The sequence below is a fragment of the Diplotaxodon limnothrissa genome, linkage group LG16, assembly GCF_057381915.1.
Source record: "Diplotaxodon limnothrissa isolate DT_005_m linkage group LG16, D_limnothrissa_male_GT1.1, whole genome shotgun sequence".
NCBI classification, from domain to species: Eukaryota; Metazoa; Chordata; class Actinopteri; order Cichliformes; family Cichlidae; genus Diplotaxodon; species Diplotaxodon limnothrissa.
This window is the reverse complement of record NC_140611.1, coordinates 35,525,180-35,538,645: the sequence shown is the minus strand read 5'-3', so window position 1 is coordinate 35,538,645 and position 13,466 is coordinate 35,525,180. Positions and strand designations below refer to the sequence as shown.

The following is a 13,466-nucleotide window of genomic DNA, read 5'->3' as shown; positions in this document are numbered from 1 at the left end:
ACTTGGTTACAAAACTAATGTTTAACACCTATGCATTCATTTTTGTGAAGATCTGTCCTTTGTAGTTTAGCCAGGACAGGTTTTTACTTTTTTACATGCTAAAGAGTCTTGATATTGCAAGTCACATAGGTGTTTTTTTTTTATTTTGAGATCTCCTTTAGAGACTCTGACAAGCTAGTCTGTGTTTCAACTGGAGGTGTCATGTGCACAGCCGAGGAAAAACAATGTTCTCTGAGGGCTTTTCTTTCTTCTTGCTGAGAATAATGAGCACTTTATTTTTTAATTTCACAGGATTTGTACTGAGAGTCAATGTTTTCACTGCAGGAACAACAAACCCTAAGGCAGTCCTACAAACAAATCTGAGATAATGTGTTTTCTGCAAATACTTTAAACCAGAAAAAACTGACAAACACACCACCTTCACCACCTAAAGAAATAGTAATTATATTGCTTAGTCTGCATATGAAATCGTTGCACATTTTTGCATTGTGTTATTTTTGAAATAGGATCCGATATAAAGTAGCTCTAATTTACCTTTTACAGCTACCTCTGCAATGCTTCTGCCCCCATCAGGCATCTCGCAGAGGTAAATCCCATCATCATCAACTCCGATGTCACGAATTGTCAGTCGTCGTTTCGTTCCCCACTCCTCCATTCCATATTTGGCCCCTGGTTGCAGTCGTCTATCCTCCAGATACCATGTGATGGGAACTGAGTCCTCTGGAACTTCACACTCGAGAACAGCCAAATCCCGCTCCCACACTTCAAGATCAATGAGAGGCTGCTTGAACCGCACAGGCGGCTCTGGGACCAAAGAAGTAGAAGAGCAACAGTTTGAGCCAATATGATATCTCTCATAGTGCTAAATGTAAAATATTCAAATTTTATTTGATCTATCCAATGAATTTAGTAATTCAATATAAATTCTTGAAGCGAGGTGATCTAGCAAAAGCTCAGACTACATGTGCCCTTGTAGTAAACACTGTAAATTGGAATATATTTGGCAGTAAATTCCAGATAAGCAAACAAGATGAGCAAAATCATGAGACAAGTGGCTTATTTAGCTGAGGAATGGGAAGGTCATTAACACACTGGGGTGTTAGATAGAGAATAAAGTGTTTGTAACTGACACCATCAGACAGTACCAGACAGTTGTAAACAAAAGAATGTGGACTGTATTTAGTGGCGTGTGTGTGCAAAGCTCATCATTAACTTATCTTACTAATGTTTTAACAAGGCCAGTTACACACGCAGCTATACAAACCATCTTCCATTTAAAATTTCTTCTTAGCCGCCACTAACCATTAACTCTATCTCAGTTCTATTTTTTCTCTCCAGCTGATACAGTACAATACTTGAGGTTGGACTTCTTTGGGCCATGTGAGAAATAAGATCCTCTTCCCGAAGATTTCAATCACATGGACACCGAGTCCTGGACCCTTCACAGGCTAAGTAACTTTGCAGACATCCTACCGCTGCGTAACTCTTCCTCAAGCTAATGAACATTGCCTGTTTAGGTATCACTTGGGTCCAGTTTCAGATCATTAATACATTTCCTTCAACTGCCAGTGTACCAGGGATGATCTGATTGCTGATTATTTGCAGGGGCAATATCTATCTCTCTCTCCCTATATATATATAAATACTTTTGCCATGCCTTTTTGGCCCTACCCCAGTATATGGTCTCAAAGTACCTCTTTATCTCACTGACATCATCCTAGCATCAAATGGATAGAAATTTGATCCAAGAACACCCCACTCTCTACTCCTCCATTACTCAGTAAAAAAGGCACCACAGGCTGTGGCTGAGATGCACAATATTGTCTTAAGCCACCCCTCAATTCTTTATATTTTGTTACAAAAATAGGTTTACTGATTTATTGACACATGTGCAAACATACATGGAAATGCAGTATACAAGACAACAGAACAGTGTGAAAAGCTTGAAAGTCAGTATTTGATATGATCACCTATATTCTTTAAGAAAGTCCAACCTTCAAGATTGCATGAACTCTTGCACAGCTCTCTAGTTTTCAGGAATAGTTCTCCAGGGATTTTGAAGAACATTCAAAACTCATCTTGTTACAAAGGAGTATTAGGTACTTGTTAAGAAAAAAAAAATTCATAAAGTTGAAATTTTGGGATTAACATCATAATTCTATTTCATGAAAAAAGTCAATTTCGAGGAAAAAGTTTAAATGTAGAGATTACCGTTGTTGTTTCAAGACAAGCTGCCATGGTTACTATACCCTTAGTATACCCACTAACCCTTAAGGTTCGTGAAACTGTATATCAGAATCTGTTTTAGTACAAAGCCAGGATATGATTTCTCTTTTAGCACATAAACACAGTGTGGTGATAAGTATAAGGAAGATATTGCAGAAAGTTGCATCTTTACAGACAGAAAAACACTCAAGCTTGAAAGAGTGGATTTGCACAAAATTAAATGGCTGGCAGTGGACAGATGCAAGGTTATCAGTGGTTACACCCTTGTGCAATAAGTGCACATAAGAGTGTGTGTCAGTGTATGTTATAGGTGTTGTATCACAAGACAGCTGATCAGTTTGTTTCACTAACTCATCTAAACAAGGCTTTTTGTAGAGGGTATAGCAAACGTGGCAGACTTTTTTCTCAAAGTTGCATATTGAGAAAAAAGTCAAAATACTATGGTAGTTTGAAAAAAGAGTTAATCTTGAAATTTAGACTTTATTATTAAAATGAGCAATGATATTTTTTTTCTTACCTTGTCCCTAATACTCAATCATATCTTTGGATGACTGCTTGCTATGTTATGTTCTTTGTCAAGATGATCCGACCCAACTTCAATAATGTTGAGATCCAGGCTCTGATGAGGCTGGATTTTGTCTTGTTTTTAAGGACATGACTTTCAGATAGTTTTTAGACCTGCTATTTATTCTTTTGTCCTCCACTTGTCCAGTTTCCTAATTTTTTTCAGGACACACTGCACACTATGTCAAGATATGACAAGTTTCCAGCTAATAACTCTTTGGAAATCACCTTATTGGTACACAAAAACTATTTCATCACATTGTTAAACTGTGATATTTTTCACTTTTATAAAAATTTATAAAAGATTCAATTAAAGAAATTAGAGCAAAATATGTAAATTTTTGTGACATGTTGCTAGTACTAGTACTGCTAGACTGATTCATCCCTTGAGTTAGCTGACTTTTTTTTTTGTTTGTTTTGTTTTTTGCTTGAATGAGACATAGGTCAGTGTTAAGTGGCTTAACAATCAAAAAAAAATGTGTTGTGAAAATGGCCAAGTACAAGGGGCCTGGTCTTAAAATGAGAGAAAGAAGAGAAAAGCTTTGAATAACCTTCAGAAATCCTGGAAAACTAGGTCACTTTAAAAATTACAACAACTTCTAGCTCCTTGTAAGCAATGGTGAAGTGAAGGGTGGCTCCAGACTGACACAGTACTGTACTTTTACATACTTTTTTACATAAATAAAAGTTGGCACTGAAAGTGATCTTGACTTACCCTTGACAGAAAGGTGTACAGCACTGAGGGTTTGCCCAGCAGTATTTGATGCAGCGCAAACATAAACTCCGTTATCCTTTTGCTTACAATAAAGAACTTTAAGTGTGAAGTAGCCTTCTCTGTCCTCATATAACAAATAACGCCTTCCAGACAGTATGAGTCTACCATCTTTCCTCCAAATTATTTCTGGTTTGGGTTTACCAGTCACAAAGCAGCGGAATTTGGCATGTTTGCCCTCTGTCACAGCAAACATTTTTACTTTTGTTGACTTGGTCATGCTGTAGTCTTTTAGGCGGTTTGGCAGTTGCCTGCCACTCCTTTGTTTTCCCTGATGGACTTTCCAGTGGCCATTTATGTAGCCGTTGCGATTTCCTTCTTCTTCATGTCCTGGACCTGCATCAACAAGCAACACAGCTCCTGCTAGCGCTTCCCCAAATTCATTTCTTGCCTTGCATGTGTATACACCACCATCAGGAGCACGGGTCTTAAAGATCTTGAGCTGGAACCATCCACCATCCTGGTAGCCTACACTGAAATGTGTGCTTTCAAATATTTCATTGAGTCTTCTACCGTCTTTTTCCCAGATAACCTCTGGCTTTGGGTTTCCCCAAAGCTTACAAGAGAAGACAGCATCTTCCCCACGACCGACACGAGTGGAGAGGGGCTTGATGAGGAATAGTGGCTTATTTTCCTCCCGCAGCTCCATCTCTTGCGCTTCACCTTCCACCTTCAGTGTGGCAGCTGCATAAGTTTCCCCAATGCTATTTTTTGCTTTGCATATGTACTGTCCACTATCCTCAGTTGTGACAGCTGAGATGATGAGATTGTAAACATTGCCATCCTCAAAGACCCTATATCGTCCTTGTGGGTCAATCTTTTCATTGCTTCGCTCCCAGATAACGGCAGGCCTTGGATCACCACCAATCTGACACTTAAGCACTGCATCAGTGCCGCTTTGTACCACTACAGGTCTCGGGTAGGCTAAGAAACGTGGCGCACCACCAAAGACATCCATTGTTGCTTCTTACTTAAGCAGTTTAGGAGAGCAGTAAGTGGCTATTCACTGGTGCAAGACCAACCTACTTCCACACTGCAGGTTTCTACAAGAAGAAACGAAAAAAAATTTACTTTCAAAACAATCAGCTTAGGCATGCTGTATAACATTGAAAAATGAAAAGACTAGAGATTAAATTTGTTTTTCTAAATTATAAAGGTGACTCAGCCTTAAATACCTGTCTGTGGTATGTAATTATTCTTCCATTTTCCCATAGGAAATGAACCCTTTGGAATAGATTCAAACACACATTAAAGCACTCAGCCGCCTCCCACTTTAAGTGCATGCATTTCAGCACAAACTCATGGTATGATTATTAGGGATAATTTAATTAGTGCTGTCTGCATGAGAGAAAATCACATGTTAACAGTGAGAGCGGGACCAGCCTAGTTCGACTGCAATTGCAGCCACAACACATAGCCAGTACAGCTGGTGCTGTATTTCAATGGGAAAGTGCTTAATATAGTACAGCCTAAATAAAGACCTGTGAGGGAGTGTGTGTCAGGTATCACAAAGACAGCTCAGAAACCCGCGTGCTCACACAAACACCAGCCGAAATCACAGTATCCCCACCCAAGAGGCCTTGCTGTCAAAATATGGTGAGCCTCCTTCACACCTTTTGTTGGCAGCGCTGTTGGACAATACCTTCTTTAAATGTCACAGTTTTTTTTTTTAATCGTAATCCTGAATCAGTATCGCTTAGCCAATCCTAGGAACCAGTTTTTATATAAAAGTTAGTAATAGTTCACGACAGCTTCAATTTTTAAATTGTATTTAATTTTATTGCTATAAAAATGTATTTAGTACTAAATACTAATATATTTATTGGAATATAAAATCTATAGAATATATTTATTTTTAAATATATTCTTGTCTGTGTGTGCTTTAGGACACGTCCTTAAGTGTTGAAACTAGGGACAGGAATGGAGAACATGTTTCAGTTGAGAACTGGTTGCAGTTTGTCAAATTGTTCAGGAATATTTTCCCTCGGGTTTATCAGTTTCTTTAATCACTGCTGACATGTTTTCCTGACAGTTCCACATTGCAAAACCATGAAGTCATGTTCATTGGACAGGAGTTTTTGCACACTTGAGTGACTTTCAACCTTCTCTGTACTCAAAAAAGGGGAAAAAAAATCAAAGATAATTAAACAGTTAAGGTGACACTGATCATCTGTGTAGGCCTGCTCTTTTTTTTTACTCATATTCTACTTGTTTCCACAAATCAATGAAAATTTTGATCTTAAAAGGAGAATTGATCATGGCATTGTCATGGCTAAAATGTTATCACTATCCACCCGTAATTGCAACTTTGTGCCTATGGATCCATTTTTCAGTGTCAAGAAATCAAATCAAATCAAATTTTTAAAAAAAGGTTTTCAATGATAGATTTTACATAATTTTTATCATAATTACCATAAAATACTGTTGTTACTGATTTTGTAAACTTAGCCCACAGTTAACTGCTGCAAAACTGAATAATACTGTTTTATACTCTTTACCATTTTCCAAAAATAAAAAACTACAATATAAATAAATGATTTTAAACCCTTGAATAACTGAAAACTGATGAAAAAGATGCACGTTTTCTTGGAACGGCTGAATAATTTCAGATGTTTACATTTCATACATTGCATAAAATTTCACGCAGACAGTTTAGAGATTGCATTATTAGTTAAATATTCCCTGTGGAGGTTTAAAGAGGAGATTAACCCCTGTGTTTACTTGTCTGATTTAATTGGAATGACCTCTGCCCCTTGTGAAGCTGTGCTGTGTACCCCTCACATGACCTACCCTTCAGTCGCCAGGAACGACCGTCAACATACATTCCGCATTTGCAATCTCCGTCCGAGTTAAGAGGCCGCCCGTCTCCTGAAGGCTGAGTAATGTCCCAAGTTGACTTCAGATTCAGAAACATGCTACCACATGCTGTCCTCAAAGGTCCCAAGTTTTACGGCAGTACATTTTTCTTGACTTTTGTCCAGTAGAACAGGCAGAAAACGAAACATAAGCATCCACGGGAGCTTCCTGTTTAACTACAACAGAGCGGTCCCCCAATCTCTGTGTTGTTCAGGCCCTCGACACCCCAAGTGTCATTGTTCATGGAATACTGTTAAATGCTTTTGCAGCTGCTGCTGTCCCCTAAAAATACTGGCTGCCTCGATGACAGCAGTGAAGATAAGTAAGGCACTTCCACTCATTTGCCAGCAGGGGCTAAAGATAGTAAGGTGGCCAATGCAGGGCAAACTGCTTAGCTTACTTGAGGTTTTGCAATGTAAAGTCATTAAGAGAACAGCAAGCTTTTTAAGTTTTAATGTTTATCATCATTAAACTCCTCATATTAACCTTTTTCCTTTCAGATTACACTTTGTAAGGCACGAATTATTTGTTAATACGATTAAGTTGGTCTCATAAAGTTTCAGCTTTTAGTCTGTTGTTATTGTGCAATATGCAAACGACTCAAGGCAACAACCAGCCAATAGATAATAAAACCACCCATGTAATGTTGCTTAGGTCCGCCTCCTGCTACTAAGATAGTGGAGATTAACTGAGCCATAGACACAAGACCTCTGGGGGTGTCCTGTAATGTCTGGCACCTACATTGGTTGTAGGGTGGGGCCTTCCTCGATCTGGCTTCTCCTGGCACATCTCACAAATGCTTGCTCAGACTGGAGCTAATCTGGTCAAAGCCTTGGGCTCTTTGTTTTCTTCTTTGAGCTGTTCCTGAGAAGGTTTTGTGTTATATAGATAATCAACTGTTAGTGCAATTTAACCTGTCTGTTCTTCCATAGTAGCCAATAGCCTGTATTTGATCCTATACCTTGTGGTAAAAGCAGGCATTGTATGACATGCGTGCTGGAGTTTTTCAGCGTGTAAGGCTGTTCTGTGATTATGAGATCTTTCCTTAACGTGGGCTACAGTGTCCCTTCAGCTGTTTAGCTGCTCCACTGCTCACACTCCCTCCTTCCCAGATTTCAGCTGTTGGGAGTAATGTGATATAACTCAGACCTCTGAAACTAGTTATGAAACAATTTGCGCCCACGATTGAGTAACAGTTCAAATTAATACATTATAAAATGTAAAGGATATTTTGCACATCATGATTTAATTTAACATAAAAATAGTGAAATGTCCAACATCAATAAAACTGTGAAGTAATGTTTTCTTACATACATAGCTCTAATGTTTGTTGTGTTTTAGCTTAAATCCTTTAAAGGTTGTGCATGGTGAGGACAGTTCCTGTATTGCAGACTCAGAAAATATACTAAATTGTTACTGGAATGGTAATGACAGATTACCTCTAATGTAATGCGGTTTTACTTTTGACAGAGGGTACTCCTTTGTCCCTTACAGAGACCAGTCTTCAGCTGGTGATGTCTTTTTTGTGCCTTAATGTAATGTTAAAAATATGTAATTTTAAAAAGGTGCAAAACTGGCTACCCATTATTTTAAATATAATGACAGGTAGATGGGCTCCCAGTTGTGTAGCATTTTTTGGTCTTTTACGTCTCACTGTGGAGTCACAGTGTGAACCTTTGCACCACCAAACTACCAGTATGCAACATGAATACAGAAGAAAACTGACTTTTTACCCAGTTTCTTGTTGGATGTGGCCTAAAACAGACAGTCTCCTGCTCCTTAAAGTTTAGATTTAAAATATAGAATCTTTTTAGCTACCAAAAGATACCTATGCTTTCCTTTAGGTGTAATAATTACCTTTGGGGGTGCCCAGAATGCCCCCTAGGAGGTGCCCAGAACAGATGAACACCTCTCACTCCTTTTGATGTGTCATTCCCCAGTTTCCAGAACATACGGCTGCAGATCTGTTGATTGACAAAAGCAATCATCAACTTGCAGCCTAAGATGTCCTGGTGCCGTGTGCACTTATGAACTCCCTTATGTTCAAATAGGATGTATGTTATGGAGAAGCTGTGGTTAACATAGAAGTTCAACAACAAAATACTGCTTGGGTTCATATGAGCAGCCTATTCCACCCCTCCTGGTGACACCAACACACAAGCCCCTCCCAAACAATAAGGTGGCAAATCGCTGAGAGGGATGCTGAATGTGTAAGTAGCATAGAGATAGAAGCATAGTTCAGACTGCTTGATCATTTTATTATTTTATGTATAAGGCTTAATAAAAGAAACAAAACCCCAACAAAACAACTTGAAAAAAGCAAGTAATATTATTTATGATTGTTTTGTGGAAAAAGGACCACCCGTCTTTCCGTAAAGTGTTTCTAAAAGACAGCATTTAACAGATCATTTTGTGTTGTTTTCCCTTAACAGGAATATGAGGAGACACCCACAGAGCTGTGGACATGTCCAGACAGCAGCCTGAAGGTCTGCAGACTAATGCAGCAGATTTTAATAGTTGGTCTTACAGGGCTGAATCCAGTGCCTTTCCTGTGATTTCACGTTCACTTAATAACAAAACAATAAACAAAATGAAACAATAAATTAATGATTTAGTAAAAAAAAAAAAAAAAAAAAAAAGACATGCATTTGTGCATCTTGCTACCTCTGCATATATTGGCAGCATTAACATGCATCAATAAACAGCGTGCTTTGGATCTTAAGCCTCATAAAATCTATGGGGATTTTTCAGATTGCAACAAAATATTTAATGATGCTGTTATTGTTCCTTCAGACCAAAGAACCTAGCAGAGACACAGACAGTGCAGTGTTGTGTTATATCACATTTAAATAATAAGCACAACACACCCAGCAGTGCAGTGCACAATAAAATGATAATGGACAACGTTCAAATGTTGCATTTGCAGGTTTTCAAAAGAAAACCAATTTCATCCTCTGCTGGTCATTTTGTGTAAGTGCAACATGACTCAACACAGCTCACAACATACAAACCTTTCAAGGTAAAACCCGTGACATGTTAAGTCTGCCAATCCAAAGGCTAGGTCCCCAACTATCATGATTTTTAATATAACTCCGTTACGATTATTTTTTAATCTGTTAGAAGACTTACATAGCGATTTTTCAATCTATTGTTGGCTACAGTAAGGCCTGCAGTGTTTGTGTATGTGTGAGTGTGTGCTTGTATCATTATTTACTGTAAAGTTGTTCACAGCTGAAGAACAATGATTGCACAGGGTGGATATTGCACAATCAAAGGAGACATACCCTTCAGTGTTTATTTTGTTTTCATACATACAGTTATTGTTTGTTATTTAATATTTTACCTACCCTGGGATACGTGCTGTTTTTAGTCTGTGTGCTTTGGCTTCCATTGTCCTGTGCTGCCTGTTTTTACATGTGTGTCCTAATCAGTGCTGAATGTTTTACGTCCACGTTGCTTAATTAATGACAAACTTTTAAATAAAAAGTAAGAGAAGGTATAAAAGTTCTCTCTTAAAAATACCAGTGTGTCTCATGATGAGTATGATGTTCTTCTTTTGTAAGCCAATTAAGCCAATCAATGAGCAACACTTCCACTTGTAATCCATCAATCTATACACCACTGCATATGAAGGCGAGTTCATGTGTGTGCAGTAAGAGCAGTAAATTTGTGTGTATATTTGCACATAATCATCTCACTTGTCCTGCAGTTTTGTTTTGCTCACATCGTACTGTTGATGTCTGATGCTTTCAAATGTAGCCTCTCAATAATACAATAACAGATATGGGACCAACTCAGATAATGTAAATGTACCGCTGATGCAATGTTTGAAGCCAGTATGAAGCAGGAATTATTATTTCTAAGTCTTAAATTCAGTGAAATTTAATTTCTTCTTATTTTTCCTCCCAAAACCTCCATCTTCATCAGGTAGGTCTCACCTTTTTATTATGTCTGTGTAAGATAAATTACGGTAAGCCCTCTGAAGCTACAAATGGTCATTATGTTGTCAGGTTTGTGCTTGTGAACCCACCACATCTCGAGAATATAGTGACAGTGCAAACTTATATGAATGACTGAAGGTTTTCCTGTGGAAATCAGAGGTTTACTCAGGTCATGCTGTAGTTCTTCACCCATTCACAGTCAGCTAATACCAACAGGTGGAGGACAACCAACAGCAACTTGGATTTGACTGGTGTGAGAGACAAGCTTTACTCAATAAATTAATGTAGAGCACATCTTATCTTTGTTTGGGACAATGTGGGGTGCTTTACTAATGCTGGGAAGGGGTCTGATATTAAATAAACAGACACACAAGTAATGCAGGTTAAAATGTAAGCGTCAGTGGAAGCTAAGGTTTACTTTTGTAGTCTTGCAGTACTATCATGGCTGTTCTGTCTGGCAATCATTACCAGGCTTTAATATGAATGCATCCACTGATCAGCACATAACTTTGGGGGTGCATGCTTCATGTGAGACTCGTGTTGGCTTCTGTAATCAAGAACAGTGTTTGTGCTCAGAAACATCCGGTCTCAGGGTGAAAAAGTAGTCCATTCGTTGGTTGTTTGAGTATAAAATTCCCCATTATCAGGCTTTTTAAAGCTCCTTCTATTCATCTCATAAGCCACAGTGAGAGCACTTACAGGGACTAGAAAGAGAGATCATATTTCTGCCATATTAACTTCTCTTTGTTGGCTCCTTTTTAAATGCGGGATTTGATTTAAATCTGTTTTGTCCCACTCATCTGTTTTCACTCCCTTTGTGTTTATATGCTGCTAATTCATGTCATTAACTTTGATCTGATCTCATCTGTAGTTTGTTCTTTGTCCTGTTTATTGTTTGTGGCGTCTCTGATGCTCCTCTGGTGTCTCTCTTCCTTCAAGCCCCAAACAGCTGCATACATGGCTGATCCTCCCTGAGCCTGGATCTTCCTGAAGTCTTTTCCTGTTAAAAAGGAGTTCTTCCTCCCTTCTGATGCCTCTGCAAGGGGCATCTTGTGATTGTTGGGATGTTGTCTCTTATATTGAAGGGTGCTGACTTTATTGTAGAAAGCACCTTGTTTCAGAAAACTCTGTAGGGTCACATAAAGTGGGATAGTTGCTCACCTCACCTCAGCTGTGATGTGCTGTCTGCTCTCCTTTTAGTATCAAATGTGAGGAATATTTTAAATATGCGTTTTAGTTTTACTGCGAAATGAGAATTAAAGTAATAAAAAAAATAATGGTGACAATCCCCTCCAAACACTTTTATTGTTATTTAACATTTCCATAAGCATACAGTCGTCGAAGTGTGCGGTAGTTCCCTTTTAGGACCTGGCGGAAGTCCCTGATGTGGAGTCCTGCAGGTCTCTCCCTCCTCCTGTTTCCAGCAGAAGCGCTGCGTCCTCATCAGCTGTTCGGGCAGCGCGCAGCAGCGGTGTTCTGGACCGGGAAAGCTGAGCTCACTTTTTGCACCTTTCACCCCCCCAAAAACAGTCCATGTAGCTTCCCCATCAAGCCTGGTGAACGAAGAGCTGAAGATGAGGTACCGCTTTACGTTTTGATTGAAACTTTTTGTAAAGCTTTGGGCGAAGCGTTGAAGTTACAGTGAGTGTTGCTGCCTCCGCAGGTGTTCTTCGTTAGTGGAGCGCCTGGTCTGCTGCGCGCTTATTCTCGCCGGTCCGGTGGCATCGCAGTGGTCAGGTAAGAAATTATGCTGGAGACGAGAGTATCTGTGCTTTGGTGGCGCATGCACAGCAGAAATCATTAGTTCAGAGACTTTTGAGACAATCAGTGAATCACGTGATCTCCGTGCTTAATTAACATATACTCGCTGGGACAAAAATTCTTTTATCCACAATAAATTATATTTTTTTAATGCCTGCCTTACAGAAACGTCAGGGACACCTGCATGATACCTGCTGCTGTATGCTGAGAGTGATGTTAGCTCACTGTTTGGCTTGGGTGGCATTGTCTGATCTACAGAAAGTTTTTATGTGCCACTAACTGGTCCATTAGCGTTTCTGTGTGATGACACATTGCTGTGATTCCAAGATTAAACACAGAACATGAAGTGGCTCTGGGCCATTTAGATTTTTTTTCCAAGGCCAAGGTGTGCAGTGTTTCCTCAACACAGTTTCATTGTCTCTTTGTCCCTCTTGTGTCTTGCTCTGTGTCTGGTCCTTGTAGTGTTTTCATGTCAGTTGAAAAGAGGCTCTTTTTTATTTCTTTCACTCCTGTGTGTCCACCTCAGCAGAACTTGTATCCTTGTAGTCGTTACAGTGCCAAAGCAGCTGAACAGCATGAAAAGACAGTGGAGCATTTCTTCCTCTATGATGGTGCTAAAGGGCTGTAAGAGCCACACAATGAAAAAACTCACATATGTTCTTGAATTATTTATCTTTGAGAATCATGAATGTCCTACATTTAATTTGGTAAACGTTAAGTTGGAGAACTGTGTGGCTGTCAGATGATAGGGAGAGGAAACTGAGAGGCTGACAATTAATATTTGATCAGCACTGTAGGGTCTTTGAGGAACTATATGATGCCAAGATGACTGTAACTCTACATGTACCGCCTCTTAAAAGTAATGCAGCCCATTTAATAAAGGAGTTGGTTCCTTATGTCATTCACCTCCTTTTATTTCTCTCTTATTTTGCCATTCCTTAAATACTAATATGTAAAAATGTTCAAATAGTTAGTTGTGAGCAACGTGACATTTTCACATGAATGCTGTTCACCGGTCCGGCACTCTGTCTCAAGAGCAATGCTTCAGCAGCTTGCGACATGGTTGAATTAGGTTCATTCCCATTCCCCCGGCTGGGTCAGGAATCTCTATTGTCATGTGATCTTTGACATGCACCCAGCATGGTCTTGCCTAAGGGAAACGGGACAAGGTGGGGGGAAGGGGAACGGCTGCAAGGGAACACCCCACTGAGCCATTTAATGGCTGAATTAGATGCCACATTGAAAATCACAGCTGGCTTGGGGTTTTCTCCATTTTTGTGCACAAGCCTGATGGCCATGAGGACAGGACAGCCATGTGAAACAAAACGTAATACATTCAAAATACA

The 13,466-nt window shown here is 39.3% G+C and overlaps 2 protein-coding genes across 12 annotated transcripts in view; one reads left to right on the top strand and one right to left on the bottom strand.

Annotated features, from left to right (window-relative positions):
- obsl1b (obscurin like cytoskeletal adaptor 1b) overlaps positions 1–6,718 on the bottom strand; it is a 37,512-nt gene extending 30,794 nt beyond the window's left edge. For 9 of the 11 annotated variants that reach the window (XM_085375257.1, XM_085375266.1, XM_085375259.1 and 6 more), the window contains exons 1-4: positions 6,353–6,717; positions 4,738–4,786; positions 3,506–4,605; positions 535–804 (exon numbers count right to left, since the gene is read on the bottom strand). In XM_085375257.1, coding sequence (XP_085231383.1) covers positions 535–804; positions 3,506–4,520 — 1,285 coding nt within the window. In that variant the 5' untranslated portion in view covers positions 4,521–4,605; positions 4,738–4,786; positions 6,353–6,717. Of the gene's footprint in view, positions 1–534; positions 805–3,505; positions 4,606–4,737; positions 4,787–6,352 lie in introns of all 11 variants that reach the window. The other 2 variants (XM_085375256.1, XM_085375255.1) reach the window with 1 other exon arrangement.
- A 2,341-nt stretch (positions 6,719–9,059) lies between these two features.
- Positions 9,060–13,466, top strand: part of col18a1a (collagen type XVIII alpha 1 chain a) — an 87,266-nt gene continuing 82,859 nt past the window's right edge. Inside the window, exons 1-2 of the mRNA XM_085375267.1 lie at positions 9,060–11,938; positions 12,023–12,096. Of these exons, the coding sequence (XP_085231393.1) occupies positions 11,934–11,938; positions 12,023–12,096 (79 nt within the window). The 5' untranslated portion in view covers positions 9,060–11,933. The remainder of the gene's footprint in view (positions 11,939–12,022; positions 12,097–13,466) is intronic.